Raw genomic sequence first — 18,566 nt, forward strand, 5'->3', positions numbered from 1 at the left:
AAGAAATAGGTGTTGATTTTTACATCATATTGAGCTGAGAAAGAACCCTGTATCCTTAAGAAGTTCTTTCTGCTTTCACACTTTATATGGGATTTTTCCACCAAGGGATCTTGGGAATGTATTTCATATGTAGCAGGCCAACATCTGGGCTTCGCCCCAAAAGTTGTTGGCCAAATCACCTTGGAATAATAGAAACTTCACAATAGATATAAGCGTTTATTTCAGGCACTTCACTTTTCTGTTGGATGGAGTAGAGTAAACTGTGCTTTTCAAATGTAATATGTCCTCTTCCTTGAACAACTCTTCAAATTTTCTGTTGTTGTACTCAGTCCCATTGTAAACTTTGCTGCTCCCTCCCTGTCTCACACTCCACATGTGTTTTAAACTCCATGAAAGACTCAAATACATCACTCCTCTGCTTTAGCGCTTTCACTCTTGAGTAATGTGTGTGATCATCCAGATAAGTAGCATAATAATGTGCTCCACTGAAGGAGGTCAATCCAGTGTAACCTCCACCACTGTACATCAGTTCTAGAACAATTTCAGTAGTAGTTTGGCTTGATTTGAAAGGCTGTCTTTTCATTTTTCCTTGCATATACATTTTATTTTTATTTCTACTTCATAGCTCCATATACTGTGGGAAAAGCTTCACTGTGCCACAATACTTCTGTACTTCTGTCCATCTGGCTGTTGCTTCATTTTTCAGCTTTTGATGTGGTTTGTCACTGTGGGGCATCACTATATTGTTATTCACTTTGTAATATTTGCAGTGTACTAAATATAAATCACTGCTTGATGATGTTCCTCTCAACACTTCCTTCTCCCAGCAAACACAATAAAATTACTGTTTTTGAACCTACTGCACATTCCTTTCTCGTCCACTTTAACAGAGCAGAAGTTACCATCCAATTCTTTCACCAGAAACACTTCTGTTAATTGCTCATGCTTGCTTCACTGATCTATAGGCAGTCAGTATTTTTGTTACAGAGTCATTGATAGTCATATTATCTTCTTTCTTGACATTTACTATCTCATTTTGGATATGGTGTTACACAGTCCACTGTTCCACTGTATTTCCTTGAGCTTCTCTCATGGCTCCTTTGCTAATTTAAGAGTACCAATCATCTGTAGGTAGTGGTCTTCAACAACCATTAGAATGATGGACAAGTCACTCTCATTTTTCTTGTTTTCTTCATACCCAGTTCATCATAACATGTTACAAAGCTGGGTTCTGAGGCATTCCATGCCTCACAGTACTGTATCAGAGAATGAACATGGACTGACAACATGAAATAGTCATTGCTGCATAGGTGGTCAATTTTCACAAATGGTTCTATCATTCTGAATTGTTTTCTTCTTCATTGGCTGTTGTAGAATGTTAGATATGTTTCCTGCAGCAGAGTGTGCACTGATATGATACTTCCTGGCAGATTAAAATTGTGTGCTCGACCGAGCTCAGATGAAAGGCAAATGGTCCAAGTTCAAGTCTCGATCTGGCACACAGTTTTAATCTGATAAGAAGTTTCATGTCAGATATGTTGTCTTCAAAACTGTAGCTATTCTGGCCTGAGATGCTGGATATGGTGGTTGTGTGTGCATGAGGTGTGCTTACTTGTGTCTGCTAATGGTGTGTGTCTCTCTTTTACTGATGAAGGCTGTGGCTAAAAGCTTTATGCAAGTGTCTTTTAATTGTGCCTGTCTGCAACTCGATGTGTCTTCTTTATGGTAAGTAGCAATCTATCTTTTCCTACATTGTTAATATTCCTACCTGTAGTTTCCATTGTTAGAGATTAAAGTTTGCTACTGTAAAAAGCAGATCAACAGAGAAAGATATTTGCTGTCCAACAAATGAAATTCTTGAGTCAATAAATAACAAAATGTCACCTATTGGAATTTTCTGGCACTTGTCAACGGCCTTTGACAGTGTAGACAGCATACTCTTGGGGAAAGCCAATTTTTATGGTTTGAATGGTAACACCAGGAAATGGACTGAATCTTATCTAAAGAACAGAAAGGTGATATTTGATGGTACTGATGGCTGTCCTGTTTCATCTTACTGGGGAGCATTAAAATGTGGTGTGCCACAAGACTCCATTTTGGGACCTTTACTGTTTCCTACCTTCATCAACAATCTCCTAATCATACAAACATTAAGAGCAAATTTACTGTTTTTGCTAATGACACTACTATTCTTCATGAAAGCCAAACAACCAGTGAACTAGAAAATAATTGTAATGCTGTACTTGTATATATCTTACACTGGTTTAAGTGGAACATATCAACTCTAAATATTGATAAAAACTCAGTATATGTAATTTTATCCTCTCAACAAGAGAATGAAGTATTCCACTTGAACTGTGATAACCAAAATATATCACTTTGTGAATCTATGAGTATCCTGGGCATTTTTATTGGTGGAAAGTTATGTACATTGGTCCAGTAATGTTCTACAACTTCAAAAGAGTTTCAGTGCAGCAATTTATTCCTTATGTTTAATTACCCCTGTTGTAGATATCAATGCTGTCAAAGCTGATTACTTTGACTATTTTCACTCTATTTTGTCGTATGCTATAATTTTTTTGGGTTATCAAACTATAGCCACACAAATTCTTATTGCACAAAAGATATCAGTTAGATACATGAGTGAGATTCACCCAAGATATTCCTACAGAAACCTGTTCTATCAGCTTCAAATATTAATGATCACCTCTCAATACATATTTTCTCTGATGATTTTTTTCTGTAATAAACATTCTCCCTTTATACCTAATAGTACATACTTTGACCACTATACAAGGTCTAAAATGTTTTACATAGGGATCTAAAACATCCAAGTCTTGGAGAGAATGGTGGTCGCTATTCTGCCACAAATTTTTTCGATTCTCTTCCTTGACATATTAGAATCCACATTAATGCCCCACTGCATTTAAATCTAAATTAAGAAAATATCTTATGGATAAGTCATTTTTCTCTGTTGTTGAGTATATGAAGATTAAAAAGTGATTGCTTTTGTAAACTAGTATTCTCATTTGAATTTATGTTTTGAGACTTCCAATGTCTAACGTGCTAACCATTATTTGCATTCCTGGTATATGACGGTCAATGTATTGAGGTGGATGCTCAGGTCAGTTACACCAAACAACATCTTATTATCAGGAGTTCATTTATTCACCTCTTTACACAAGTAAGGCTTACAAAGAACTGGATGGCGGAACTGCACAAAGATAATGGTTAGCTTAGTTCAAAGACGATACTCAGATCGATACTGGTGTCGACCATCGACCTCATCAGAGCCACATAGCCCCCTCCCCCCCCCCACCTCTCCGCAGTACGGTGTACTCTTGAGAGGCCGGGGGGCGGGATGACTATGGCGTCGACAGGGGTGGTCCACGGACGCTGGACCACGGTCAGCTCGACAGCATCGTCGGGTAGCTGTGTGGGTAGATGTCATGAAGGAAGGTCTGTCCACCGAACCTGGAAGTCGTTGAAGCGCGCCGGGCATCGTACTGGGCATGCTGGTCATGTGGCGACAGGTAGGCCAGTGGTTTGCGGGAGGAATGGAGCAACGACGACAATGTCCCAGGTGGGTGTGGCAAACACACGAAGCATGTCCAGGTCGACGTCGGGCAAGAGGGGATCACCTTTCACCAGGTGGCAGGGAATGGCGGAGGTTGTGTCATGAGCACCGGATTAAGGGAAACACATGACAAACAGTGTATCATAGTGTAGTATTATAGAGATGTCATGGATTATGTCTGGGGGAACAGGCACAAACACCTCGAGCGAGGGCACGTTCAAGATGGGGGGGGGGGATGAGAAACCTTGACAGTGCGAGGCAGATGTAGGGGGAGAGGTCGAAGGGACTGGCGAAGGGCCCAGTGGCGAGGGCGTGATCATAGGTAAGCTTGACGTGGGGAGCATGGGGTCACTCGACGGAATGCATGAGACCAGAGTAGGGAGCGAGGTCGGAGGAGAGCTCGACAAATGGAGCTGGAGGTCACTCAATTGAGTGTGTAAGTCTGACCTGGAGGGAGTGGTCGGAATGTCGTGAGCCACGACAGAGAGTGGCATGGTCGTGGCCTGAAGGAGGGGTAGAAGAAGGCTCGACATGAGCAGGCTTAAGTCTGTTGATAGAGACTGTGACAGCTGAATCTTTTATCTGGATGTCATAGGTGTTGGCTGAGCGCCGGAGAACTCGGTACGGGCAGGTATATGGAGGTTGGAGGGGAGCATGGACAGTGTCACCTCGGAGCATGACATATTCGCAATTTTCCAGAGATTTCAGGATGTGGCTGGCAGGCAGAGGGATATGGAGGTTGATGAAGTGGCGTCTGATGTGGTCCACGAAGGAAGGTAAGTCAGACTGAGGGAGAGAAGCGGAAGGGCTCACGAATTCGCCAGGGAGAACAATGTTCTGGCCATATATGAACACGGTTCTTGTGCCCTTGAGGTCTTCCGTATAGATCACACGAATGCCGAGTAGCACAAGGGGAAGGGCCTCCATGCATAGAGAGTCATGGCATTGAAGAGCCGCCTTGAAAGTGCGGTGCCAACGTTCTATTAGCCCGTTACTTTGCAGCTGATATGCTGTTCTATGGATGTGCCGGATGCCGCAGATGTTATAAATCTCATTGAACAGGACTGACTCAAATTGTCTGCCCTGGTCAGTCGTGATGATAGCTGGACATCCGAAACGCGATACCTATGACCCGATGAAAGCTCAAGCAACAGTTTCTGCCATAATATTGTGGAGGGGGACAGCCTCGACCCAGCGAGTTGTTCAGTCGATCAACGAGAGGACATAACGAAAGCCGTTAGAGGGGCGAGAGGGCCGACAATGTCAATATTAATATGCTGGAAATGACCAGGAGGGATCAAAAAGGCGCCAAGGGGGGGGGGGGTGAAGTGTGCTTGTGTACTTTGAAGCACTGGCACCCAACGCAGGAGCGTGCCAATTGCTGGCAGTCCTTGTTGACATTTTGACATTTCTGCACACAAAGTGCTCCGCTACGAGGCGGGCGGACGCATGAACACCAGGGTGGGCTAAATTATGCAGTACGTTGAAGACAGCTTGACACAGAGCATGGTTGGGATGAGGGGGTGTAAAGTGCCCGTACTGTTGTCACACCAGATCTCACCAGAAATGCCAGGAAAGGTGGTGCGGATGAAGTGTAGTGAAGAGGTAGAGTCTGAAATCAGGTTTTGCGTGTCCTCGTCGGTGGGTTGGAGGTTAGGCAGTTCAGAGACGTCTAACAGCGAATGAACGACGTCGACTTGTGAAAGGAAATCAGCAACTATATTGTCAGCACCCTTTATGTGTCTGAGATTGGTGGTGAACTGAGATATGAAGTCCATGTAGGTGAAGCAGTGAGGAGGTGGGTCAGCTGGCGGGTTTGTAATGGCTGCAGCCAGGGGTTTGTGGTCTGTTAAAACATAGAAAGGCCATCCCTCAAAGTCAGTCTTAAAATGCTTGATCGCTTCGTAGACCACGAGCAACTCCCTGACAAACGTGGAATATTTCCGTTGTAAATTGGTGAGCTTACGCGAGAAGAACTGCAGAGGCGAAGTTTGGCCGTCGACTGTCTGGCTAAGGACAGCGTCAATGGCAGTATCTGTGGTGATGAAAAGCTGCGCATTGGGATGAGAATGTGCAATGGTGCAGGCCTCGGCAAGAAGATTCTTGAGGGCAGTGAAAGAGGCAATCATAGCAGGGGTCCATGGAATGGGCTGACATCCAGAAGTCTTGGTGCCTGCCAAGGCGTCCATCAGTGGAGCCTGAATCTCCACAGCCCGAGGTAGATGACGTCGATAATAATTAACCATCCCCAGAGAGCGCCGGAGCTCTTTCAATGACGAAGGTCTGGGTGGGTTTAGTATTGTTTGTACTTTCTCAGGGGGCGGTGAAATGTCGTCGGCAGAGACCTGAAAACCAAGAAAAGTGACAGCAGGTTGATGTAGCTGCAATTTGCCCTTGTTGGTCTCGATGCCTGCTGCCGCGAGAGTGTTCATAACAGTTTGGACATGTCGAATGTTGTCCACGACAGAGGAGTGGATCACAAGAATGTCATCAAGACACACAAAGCAGAATTTTAGTTCGAATAGCACTTCGTTGATGAAGTGTTGCCGGGTCTGGATTGCGTTTTTCAGACCGAAGGGCATGAATCGAAACTGAAATAATCCAATTGGAGTGGTGTATTCTGTCTTCTCGATGTCTTTAGGAGCCATGGGGATCTGGTGGTAGGCCCGTTTGCAGTCAATGACAGAGAACATGGTCGCACCTGTTGGGTATGGGGTAGGTGTCCATAATTGTTCATGCATTTAGTCAACGGTAGTCTCCGCACATGCGCCAGGACCGTCATTCTTGGGTGTCATATGAATGGGCGTAGACCAGCTACTGGCAGAGGGTTCAATGACGCCAGAGCTTAGAAGTTCAGAAATTTGCTTTTTAAGGTCGGAGAGGCGCTCAGGACAAAGTCGACGTGGTTTACTGAAGATCTGGGAGCCTGGCATGAGGCGAAGTTTGTGAACCGTGGCGGTGGTGACGACGGAAATGTTGCCGGCGGCACGGGAGGCGGTTTGTTTACAATGTGTGGCGGGCGGGGCAGGCGAGGCGAGATTATGGTGTTCGGAGCCATCGGTGGATCCGACGGGAGCCGAGGCGGCAAAGTGTCCCAGGAATCAACGTGATAAGATGGCCGCCGGCCCGAAGCAGTGGCACCATGGTCAGGAGAGCTCGTTAGAGCTCGTGAAGCGTTAGTGAGTCCATTGTCCGAGGGCGCGGCCTGTGGCAGCACGGTCACAGGCGAAACGCTTGGTGCGAGTGCACTGTTTGTGTTGTCAGTGGCGGTCGCACAGCGGCGCGCAGGAGCCGAAGTTGCAATGTTTGAGGTGCTGTCCGTGAGGGGCGGGGTGGGAGCTGTCAGTTCGGGAACACGTGACACTCGTTGCACAAGCACACTTGTGTCCGGCCAAATGCCAAACGCTGCCGTGTTAGGAGGGTGTGGCCCTGCAGAACTGTCAGTACACGTTATGGCAATCTTAATAGCACAGTAGCGAGGGGTAGCAGGAGGTAAACACATGGAAGCTCGATTGCTGGGATTGCAAGCAGATTCGGCGTACTTACTGACCTTGCTTTGTCCTTGCTGTAGTGTCTGTAATTCCTTTGCTGCATCGGAGAGCTGGAGCTGTGTTTCGTGGAGCCAGAGGGAGTGCTCGAAGTTTTCCTTGCGTAGGCGAGCGACATGTTCACGCTCGACAAGGCACTTATGCGTGGTTTCTTGTAATGTCGTCGACAGAGACAAGCATGTACGGATGAGATGAACCCGGGCCGATGTGTCACAGGGTGGGTTGCTCGATGGAGCACAGGGGAAGTGAGTCTTGGATGGATGGTGAAACACAGTGTTTCGCACTCGGTCCGGTGAAAGTTTGTGGTGTCGCACACTAAAAAAGTCCACTCGAGTTTGCAGTTTGCTGAGAGTCAGACGACGTGTGAGGTTGAACCCGAGCATTGTAGTTTAGTGGAATTCACGGCTTGCATTGAAGTATGATGGGGGCGGATGTTCGACGACACTAAGGACGTGGGCAGCAATGAAACATCGGCGCCTGTGTCCACTAGGAAAAGGTATCCCAACGAAATGTCTTTAATGTAAAGTCGTCCACAATTATCCGGTCGTTCCTGGACAGAATGGTACCTGTCATGTTGTGCGCAGGAGACGGCACCCGAACCTACCTGTGATTGGCGTTTGGGAAGTAGCAGGGTGGTCTGCAGTTCCGTGCCGCCTCACCAAAACGTGTGTGGAAGTAACAGTACGGGTAGTGTGGTTGCATTTCCTGCCGAAAGTTCATTGCCAGTGGCGATGGCCAAGGTTCGGAGGCCGCAGCAGGTTCGGTTGTGGGAAGGAGCGTGACCGCGGGAAGAGCCGGTGACGTCCCAGTTGCTTGTTTACTGCTTCCCGGGGTGAGCAGAACAGTCGGCACAGTACGGCACCGGCAGCATCCGGCCGCAGGGCGATGAGCCTGAACCTGAGACTTGTCAGGTAGGCAGTGGCTGGCGAAATGGAGAAGTGATGCATGGTGTAGCTTGTCAGCAATCGTCGTTCTTTGCTCGACAGGTTCAGGAGGCCTTTGAGCCAGAGCAAAGCGAATGTGAGGAGGTAGTTTATCTGACCCAATGGTGAGGAGAGCTGTGTCAGAGAATAGATCAGCGCTCACCAGGGCACGTAGCTGTCTTCAGAGCTGGGAAGGTTTGTCGTTGCCTAGTTGCTCGACGTGGAGCACTTCCAATATTGCTGCCTCAGTTGAGCTTGTAAGCCGACGTAGAACTGTCTCTTTGCCTGGAGTGTACCGGGTAGATGAGTCCCGGGCATCGACCAGGTCAGCAATCAAGTCCTCCTGGTCGTGCAGTTGGGTGATGAGGCACAGAAACCTGGTTGACTCGTCGAGTTTGTAATGTTCGAACACTTCGTCCACAATTTTGAATCAGGTTGTTGCTCTGTCGGGATTAAACGGCGGCAGCGTCGGTAAGCGTTGTAGAATGTTCGGAAGAACAGGCTGAGTTGAGTTCGTCAGGGCACTGCCTGAATCGAGCTGTTGTTGCTGTAGTATTCCAGGAGAGTGTGCCTCCAGGGGATGTGGCAATGATGGTTATTCGGGTGGCAGCGTGAAGGTGACACGTTGTCGTTGAGTGCGATTCATCGCGACACGGAAGGCCGACACGGGTGAGACACCATAACGTGTCAGTTGCGGTTTTGGAAGCTCAACACGTTGCAGGTGTGCTCAAATTGACACGTCGCGGAAGACCAACATGGATGAGGCACCGAGATGTGCCAAAAATGGTAGCGTAAGCTTGACTGGGCCCGGCCCATGGGCAAAGGGTGAGAAAAAGTTCAAAGTTTTAGTCCGCGGAAAGCTCGACGTTTGATCAGAGCCAAGGCCACCTGTGTTTCAGGGAGGCTGTGGAGGTGCGGGCTGTCCAGAAGCACAGTGTGGGAAATGATGTCGAATGTAGGATGGAATGTGCGAATGTTCACTGATCATAGTCACTCCACTCAAAATGGTGTGCAGATAAGGTGAATGTCATGGCACAAAACACTGAGGCATAGTAGCAGGACAGAGGTGGAGGTCAGGCACAGATAATAAGTTATTGTTCGTGTTGCAGTCCGAGGTATCGAAGTAGGAAGGCATGTGCTGATGCTGAACCGAGGCAAGCGCGGGTGTGGTTGGATGCTGAGGAGGTTGACCTGTGAACGAAGCAGTTCTCGCCACATGGCAGGTATCCGCGTGGTACAGCATGGATAGCGGCATAGCAAATCGTTGTCCTGGCAGTGGTAGGTTGTCCAACAAAGCATTTGCAGAAATCGGCATTGGTCCCACACTGCACGGAGATCCATAAGAGGTAACTGCACAGTCGATGAGGGAGGGCACATGTGGAGGGAACAAAGACGTTGGATAACCAGAGTCATGCACACTCCTAACCTCACTTATTGTTGCAGGCTCGAAAACGTCCGGTGATCTTGGCATAATCGTCTTGTGAGAGGCATTGTGTTGCAGTCCTGGCAGGTGTACATCGCTCGCAACATGATGCATGTTGATCACAAAATCCGGCGTTAGGCGTTGGGCCGAAGTCATTGTTCAAATGTTGTGTTGATGTAATACACGCGAAAATAACCAACACGGACGCTGCAGACTCAGTAAAACTGCGAAAACGGAACTCGGGGTCACCAGTGAGGTGGATGCTCGGGTCACTTACACCAAACAACACCTTATTATCAGGAGTTCATTTATTCATCTCTTTACACAAGTAAGGCTTACAAAGAATGGATGGCGAAACTGCACAAAGATAATGTTTAGCTTAGTTCAAAGACGATACTCAGATCGATACTGGTGTCCACCTCATCGGCGCCACAGTATAAATATACTTTTCTTTTGTACCTTAACATATCTCAGTGATGTGCATTATGTGACTGTAAACTTATTCTATCTATATCGTAATGAAATGAAATGTCGTGTGACGAGGGCCTCCCATCAGGTAGACCGTTCGTCTGGTGCAAGTCTTTCGATTTGACGCCACTTCGGCGACTTGCGCGTCGATGGGGATGAAATGATGATCGTTAGGACAAGACAACACCCAGTCCCTGAGCGGAGAAAATCTCCGACCCAGCCAGGAATCGAACCCGGGCCCTTTGGATTGACAGTCTGTCGCGCTGACCACTCAGCTACCGGGGCGGACTATATCGTAATGTAAACCTGCCTCCTTCAACATTGTTGTGACTCATCACAAAATGGACCTATGTTGTTGTTGTTGTGGTCTTCAGTCCTGAGACTGGTTTGATGCAGCTCTCCATCCTACTCTATCCTGTGCAAGCTTCTTCATCTCCCAGTACCTACTGCAACCTACATCCTTCTGAATCTGCTTAGTGTATTCATCTCTTGGTCTCCCTCTACGATTTTTACCCTCCACGCTGCCCTCCAATACTAAATTTGTGATCCCTTTATGCCTCAGAACATGTCCTACCAACCGATCCCTTCTTCTGGTCAAGCTGTGCCACAAACTTCTCTTCTCCCCAATCCTATTCAATACTTCCTCATTGATTATGTGATCTACCCACCTAATCTTCAGCATTCAAATGGACCTAAGGAATCTGAAATAAACAAACCGTGTTGCTTTTTAATAGTTCAGTATTATTCCAACCCAAATGGTACAAATGGCTCTGAGCACTATGGGACTCAACTTCTGAGGTCATTAGTCCCCTAGAACTTAGAACTAGTTAAACCTAACTAACCTAAGGACATCACACACATCCATGCCCGAGGCAGGATTCAAACCTGCGACCGTAGCGGTCTCGCGGTTCCAGACTGCAGCGCCTAGAACCGCACGGCCACTTCGGCCGGCTATTCCAACCCATTCAGTTTCCTATTGAAATGAAACATTTCCACTCACACACAATTTCTAGCCACATTCACTAGACTTGAGCACTCACCTGCAACAGGTGCCATTCAGTCTGCTTCACTATGTGGAATCATTTGGCATCCACCTCCTAAGTTGTCCACTTCATCAATACCACATGTCACAAGCAGAAAATGACAAAGTAAATTTGACACAGGCATGGAAATATATCTCTGATTCATGAGCCAATGCTACATTTTTGTTTTCATTATGAATTCTTCAGCATCATACAGAATATGTTTAAGTGGTTTTTTTGAAATTATCAACAATGAGATAAGAATGCAATAGCTGGTGAAAGGAACTTTAAGAATCTCATTACTGGTGCTCTTTTGTTCAAATGTGGTAGCTGTAAAATCAGTGCAAGTTTACTGCATCTGAAATGTTCCAACTAACGAAATTTTAAACACTTAATATCTTTGCATTTGTAGTCACAAATCAATGAAAAGCAAAAATTTAGCGAAGTCTGATTCTAGAGCAATCGTATCTGTATAAAGAAACTAAAAGAAACTATTGTATGTGAAATGCTGTGCATACAGTAATGTAATTAAATATGAGTTGGCTGCCATTTCATAAGCACAACTACATTTTATAACAATGAGATACTGCCATACATTGAGTTTATAGATAAGTAGATCTCAGGTGATTTACATTTAACTGACAATCATATCACAATAGCAATATTAAAAATTTACAAGTAGACTATTCATCAATTTTAGTCAAAAAATGCATTTATTAAAAACCTTTTCTAAACCTACATACATTTTTCATATCAAATGCTTATTTTCATTGCAGGAAAAAAAGAAGCTTGAGCTGTTTGATGCTGCAATCAAAAAACAAACGGAGATAATGGTTGATAACATTTTAGGTCAGGGTATTGATATCCATTTGCTTGGTCTCAGAGAAATGGCTAAAGAGCTTGGGGAACCATTGCCAGAAATTTTCTCTGATGAGTCATACAAAATTGCCAATCATTTCTCACTGTCTACTAGTCAGGTGAGTATACACTCAAGAAACTGTATTTTACATAACTTGTATTGATGAATTACTGTATTGGCAATGGATGTTAAAATGAGTGTTGCAGACCCCAACCTCAATTTTTCTCTCAGATGGCTGCTGAGAATATACCATTGCTTTCCAAACTTTCTTATTTGTTTGTTCATCCATTTTCTTGCTTTATTTGTGAATGGGACTTTCCAGTTTCACAAGTTAGTGCAAATGTGGGTTGTTTTTTGATATCTTGACTGATATACAGTACTGTAACAGTCATTTAATTTTGTGGCCAAATTCACATTCTATTGAGTTTATCATGGAGGACAACTCCAGGGATGTGAGACAAGTTAAAATATAAACCTCCAGAGAAAAATTAGTGTTAGAAATTTTTCTGTGAATTATACTAAAAAATAAATATAATTCATTTTGAATACTCTAAGTGATGATTGCAAATCCTATAAATGAACAGATTACAGGTAACAGGGATGCTGAAACTTTAAAAAATCTAATTCTAATTGCTGTCATTACTTATAATGCTGAAAGAAACTTATAATTCATGAAATTTAATGAGTACATAATTTATAGAAATATTGGTAAATGCACACATTTTTAGTTTTCTTTTAAATTTATATGGAGTGCTAATTACTACATGCACCTTGTTGTAGTGCCAGCAGACATAGATCTACTCTGGTAATGGAAAAGTCTGCATGGAAATTATTATTTTTGTTATTATTATTTGTTTTGTATTGTAACTGTATTAATCATAGCTCATCTGAAACTGGTTTTCATTATTGGCTACAAATACCATTATCCCTCAAGCAGGCATGCCTGTGTATTGAATATGCCATCCACAAATAACACTATCTCCTATCATTCCATTGTTGTTTTTCAACTACGAGCCCATACCTATTCCTTGATTATTGCTTCTGCTAACACAGTGATAAGTTGTGCTGCAATATGTCCAAGTGAGCAGCAGTAACATAAAATAAACAGTGAGCCAGGTGAAAAAAAAATTATGATCCGTGCTAGAAAATGGCTCAGATTCCAAGCTAGTGGCACAAATGAAGCAGTTGTGTACAACATAATTATCAATCAAATAAATGGTTCGCTGGGATCTGTTGCAACTGCACTGTTTAAAGCTTTGAGTGTGTCATTACTGCAGGGGGAAATACTTGTACATGGCAAGAGAGTGATATAACAAAAGTTAATTCTATTAGTGTTTAATAAAAGAGAGATTTAGCTCATAGAATATAATTAATTTATCAGTGATATAACTCATGTAATATAAGTTTACTTTAATTGTTGTTTAATTAAACTAATTATACTGTGATTCTATTACAATAAGGTAATTCCGTAGCTTAGAAATAGTACAGAATCCAGTGCATCCTACCTATTCCTAATGGCATTGGTTTTGACTGACCCTTTTTTCACCTAATAATTTAAGAAAACAACCTAGTCTAATGACACATATTTACAACTAAGAAAGCAATACTATTAATTTTAAAGTTACTTTTCCAGAACAAAGCATTTTAATTATTGTATTTGATCAACTGTTTCTATTTCCATTATTTAGGTTGCAACAGCAACTGACAGCTTCATGGGTTATGGACCAGTTGTTCCTGATGGGTATGGTGCATCATATAACCCAAGATCAGATACTATCACTTTCTGTCTTTCAGCATTTCACTCATGCCAGAGTACGAGTACATGGAAGTTTGCTCACAGCCTTGAAGAGAGTCTTAACAGAATGCAACAACTGGTTGGCAACAGACAATAGAATCAACATTTGTTGTTTACAAAGAATAAATTCTGTTGAAGCCAATATTAAGCTAGTAAGGATGCTATTAGAAACTCACTCAGTATTACTGGAACCAAATACCTCTTCATTTCTCTTATTACTATGATCACACTGCAACACATTTCCTCATAGGAAATACTGAAATAATCTCTAAAAATTGAAATTATGCAATATTTTCCTACTAGGAATACACATCAATATGAATAAATATGCAGTAGGTTCCAAAAACAATATGAAAGTTTCTGTGTATGCCTCAACAAATTACAATAAATAACATGTTTAGTTTATCATTGGCAATCAAAAAAGAAGGTAAATTTACTATTCCACTACAGGAGTTTATTAGATACATAAGAGCAAATTGGTTTTACAATGTTACTGTAATCACTATGCACAACATAATATGTAGGTAAGAGGAGTACCAGCATATACAGCTCCAGCAGATATTTAGAGATCTTCTGCACAATACTAATAGATGGGACTTATTTCATTAAATAGATTTCTTTTGCATTTTGTCTCTACACCAGTCTTCAGTTGTTCTGGCCACTGTAATTATCTGGTTACAGCATATTCAGTTCAGTCATTAGTGTTGCAACATTGATAAATAATAAGTCTAAAACTTAAAGAACATCACTGTCAGAAGAAGCGCTGCGAATATTTTTAAAAAATTACTGTTAGCAGGTACACAATATTGCTGTCGTTAATACACCTCTGCTATTTTATACCAATTGATTGTTACAAATAATGATTAAATTACAGTGTTCCTCTCTTACGCAAATGTAACTAGTATTTACACTCTGCAGTTTTCATCGCAGTATTAAGAAAGATGAGTTACTACTGCATTTTACATTCTCGGTGCTACATGTCCAACATTTGCAAAGTTTTCTATGATATGACAACAGTTTGTCTGGAAAAATAAATATGTCTATTTTAACACACCTTTACAATGATTGTTAGTGAACCAGTAGCTGTGATACAGTTCTCTTAGTTGGAAGCTGTCAGTTTAAACAATGTTATTCTAAAATTTAACACTTTCCAGTGGCAATAAAATGTTTCCAGACTCAAATATAAAATGTGAACATAAAATTGAAAGTAACAAACACTCATTGTAGTTTGTTGATTTAGAATCAATCTGTTGTGCCACAAGAAGGCAAATGGTGAATTCTTCACCTTCAGATTTTGCTGTCATCTCAAACTTTCTAACTTATCTGCTGACTAAAATGGTAGCTCACCAATTGGCACTGTCAGTGTTGATATAGGTAGTATTATGTAAAATGGTTGTGCAGTAACTATTTTTGAGAACAATGGTTTTTAGAGTGCCTTTACTTTCTCCAACTAGAGATTTCTTCAATTGTGCCATGCTGGTGATCACTACGCACATTAACATATTCTCAAACATATCATTAAATATATTATGCTTAAAATTGATGTTAGAAATTTCATTTTATAGAAAATTTACAAGGTAAAATTTGCACCCTATTGATTTACCAGATTCATTGGCTGCAAATCAGTGTGATGTAGTATATGACATAGACACCTATGAACGCTGTTATGAGTAGCAACTGTTAATTGTGAATTAAAATCAAATATAATTATTTGATATTCGTTTAGTTTATAGTGATCTTTAATACTGTTGTTCTTTAACAAAAATTTATTCTGTTTTAAAAAAATAAAAATTTTATTCGTAGTTAGCCATGGATGTGAAATAGCTTTTACTCTTCACTGTTAAATATGTGTATGCCACATAAGACTAAATGTATAGCACATTAGTACAAGTAAGAGATAGTGAGTGAGTAGCAATGTAATGAGGCTACAGCATATAAAACAGCTGTTGACAACTATCCTGCTCTGTTTTTATGCTAAGTCCTACACATAATTTTGTGTTACAGTAGTGTATAGTGGAGAAGTACCAAATTGCAGCAAAAAGCATCTACTTTTTCTGGACACCAGTTGTTACCCAAATATCAAACTCAAATAGGAATATGTTCCTATCCTGCGATTTAGTCATGATGTTTTTGGCTAACCTCAGTATAACATTTTACAAACATGTCTGAAATACTTGAAACTGCTTTTAATGAAAGTACGACACACAAATACTGATACTTATGAGGAAATAAGAGTTCATAATAGCCATTTTGTGAGACTTGCTATGTTTACCAAGAAAACCTTTCTCCTTCATATTATAAGGACTCTCCAGAAATACACCTATTTTAGTTTCTGTGTCTTGACTAAATCATGCTAACATATAAGCTTCAATATGCTAAAAACTATATTTTCAAAATTACACAGGACAAACAAATATCAGACTTGAAATTGCAACAAAGATAAGAGCTCTATTAAAGAGTCAACGTCAAGCTTCTTTGGGGAAAAAGAGAACAGGTAGCAAACTTGAATTATTTTAAGAATTGTAATAAATTTTGGAAGGTGGGTGATGTGCTCAAGAGGAATTTAACAACAGTCATTAAAACAGCAACTCAGATTCTCCCAGCATACCTCAATGGTAATTTGAGACTTCCATGTTACTTTTGTATATATACATAGTTTATGCTTTTAATAAAATGAAATTTTAAAGTAGTTAACTGCTTTTTGTCATCTTTCAATACATTTTTCACTCATCCTTTTTTTTTTCTTTTATTCCCAATTAACCCTTTTGACGGCAAAGAATTTTTTCATCATCATCTCATATCTCAGCTATCACCAATTTTCGTGTTGCAAAAAGAGCACAACCTTATAACATTTCTTAAGCATCTTTACATAGTTTGTTTATTTCAGAAAGTGCAAGATATTTCAAACCTTAGCAATTCAAGTTCTCATGTGCACATAACTTCTGAACCCAATGTTTAGCATTGCTATGAACTTTCCCTTATTTGTCACACAAATCTTATGAACTGAAATGCTGCCAATTCTTTAAAGAAATATTTTTATGTAGTACCCTGAGTTGGAATAAAAATAAAGGGATCAATAATAATACCGTACATAAAATAAGTACTGTGACTGATGTTAGATAGCTGTACCTATTGTGTTTACTATGTGCAAGAAGTTTCATACGGACACATCTGTGAAATTTTGTTACATTATATGCTTATGAAAGAATTAACAGTACAATACAACATATTACAAACTGCCAGTTATATTTGTTTCAGCATAGTCACAGTATTTTGGGAACTACAGCAGAATAACATGGTGTTTAAAGTAAGCACACTAGTTATGTCAGCAAGTCCTGTGTGAGCAGTAAAGTATAACAACAATTGTCAGACAGAATCATAACAAATTTTTGGCAACAAAGGACTCCTATTTACTAAAAGTGAATCATATCACTACTTTTTCTTAATTCTTACTTCTGAAACAATACTTTACAAAGTTATTGTTTTACACTGCAGATGAATATTAATTGTTATTGAGGGTGGACCCCTTTGCACCTTTTACTCATGACTGTGATTACTCAAAGACTTTTCTTAAAGTGAAACGGTTGCTTCTTGTTGTGGCAACTATGATTTAAATTCAGTTTATTGCCTCCCAAAACACCACACTTTTTAGAGACTTAAATCTTACATATGTCTTTCAGATAATTTAGTTGTAATAACCTGACAAGGAGGTTAATTCATTTCTTTACCATTAGTGTGCATGAGATATAGTATGAAGTGCAACAATAAAAAAAATTACTAGTAGTATTTAGTTCTTGTTCAAATAAACTGTTTAATTTGTTATTAGAAGGACCCAGGATAGCAACAATATTTGCTTTTACACTAAAAATGTCATTAGAAAATATTCATCATGTCATCACTCCTCAATATCTCTTCTTTAATAAATGAAATGAATAATGGTAGTGTCAAACCAAGTGTGCAAGACATGTTTTCATATTTTCAGATTTTTCTAGTGTTTGTTGTCTAACAAAAGAGAAATCCCAGCTCACAGTAAAATTCTGATGTTCATACCATTCCTTTAACTTTACAATAACTGTAGTGTGAGCTAATGCTATGCACAATTCATACATCTCTGACAGTTATAACAACTTATTCTCTGTATACAGCTAATATCTTTCATGAAAATCAATTGTAATCCATAGGGTCATCTCTGTTTGGGCATACTGCTGTTGTGTAAGTTGCACCTTGCACATTGTCGTGTTTGCTCAACATTATGTTTAAGATTTTGCAGAAGAATGGTCTGTCATGTTGTTATGCTTTATTTCACACACTCATATACCTCTCTTTGTTTTCTTGGTCTTGTTTCTGTTACTATTAATTGGAATTTAGTTCTTTGAACATTACCATGACTGTGTTTAAAATAATATCACTTACAAGATGTCAGTGTTATATATTGTCTGTTTCCTTTCCATTATTGTTTGAAGCCAAAGCCCACACTATACACAATTCACTATTCACTAATTATTTGGTGATATATATCATAAAATATGAGAGAATCATAGTGATCTTCACAATAGTCAAACTTTTGACTTGAGGGTGATACAGAAAGGAACTGTTCACTGTCTTTATGTTTTCAAAAGAGCAGGTCTCTTCCTGTTAATATAGTCATATTGAATATTATGTGCATTGTTGCTGAAAATATCAAACTTCTTGTGTAGTATATCAAATATGTATTTTACAAAATAAATAAAGCATATATTATATGTTTTTCTTAATGTGTATTAATATTGCTGTTATCAATATGATTTAGAAGTTTTGTGATTATGTTTCAAATTTGTGTTCTATGTTTGTAACACACTGTATTAATAAAAAAGATATACTATTAAAAAATATTTCTGTGAACGTTCTGGTGATGCAATGTGGAGGTAGATCATCCACCTACAGAGAGTATTGTCAGACAAATGAGACCATT

The 18,566-nt window shown here is 40.8% G+C and overlaps 1 protein-coding gene across 1 annotated transcript in view; it reads left to right on the plus strand.

Annotated features, from left to right (window-relative positions):
- LOC126196251 (choline O-acetyltransferase) overlaps positions 1–18,332 on the plus strand; it is a 142,206-nt gene extending 123,874 nt beyond the window's left edge. Inside the window, exons 9-10 of the mRNA XM_049934553.1 lie at positions 11,738–11,938; positions 13,509–18,332. Coding sequence (XP_049790510.1) covers positions 11,738–11,938; positions 13,509–13,712 — 405 coding nt within the window. The 3' untranslated portion in view covers positions 13,713–18,332. The remainder of the gene's footprint in view (positions 1–11,737; positions 11,939–13,508) is intronic.
- Positions 18,333–18,566: the final 234 nt, after the last annotated feature.

This window comes from Schistocerca nitens, chromosome 1 (assembly GCF_023898315.1).
Source record: "Schistocerca nitens isolate TAMUIC-IGC-003100 chromosome 1, iqSchNite1.1, whole genome shotgun sequence".
Lineage (NCBI taxonomy): Eukaryota > Metazoa > Arthropoda > Insecta > Orthoptera > Acrididae > Schistocerca > Schistocerca nitens.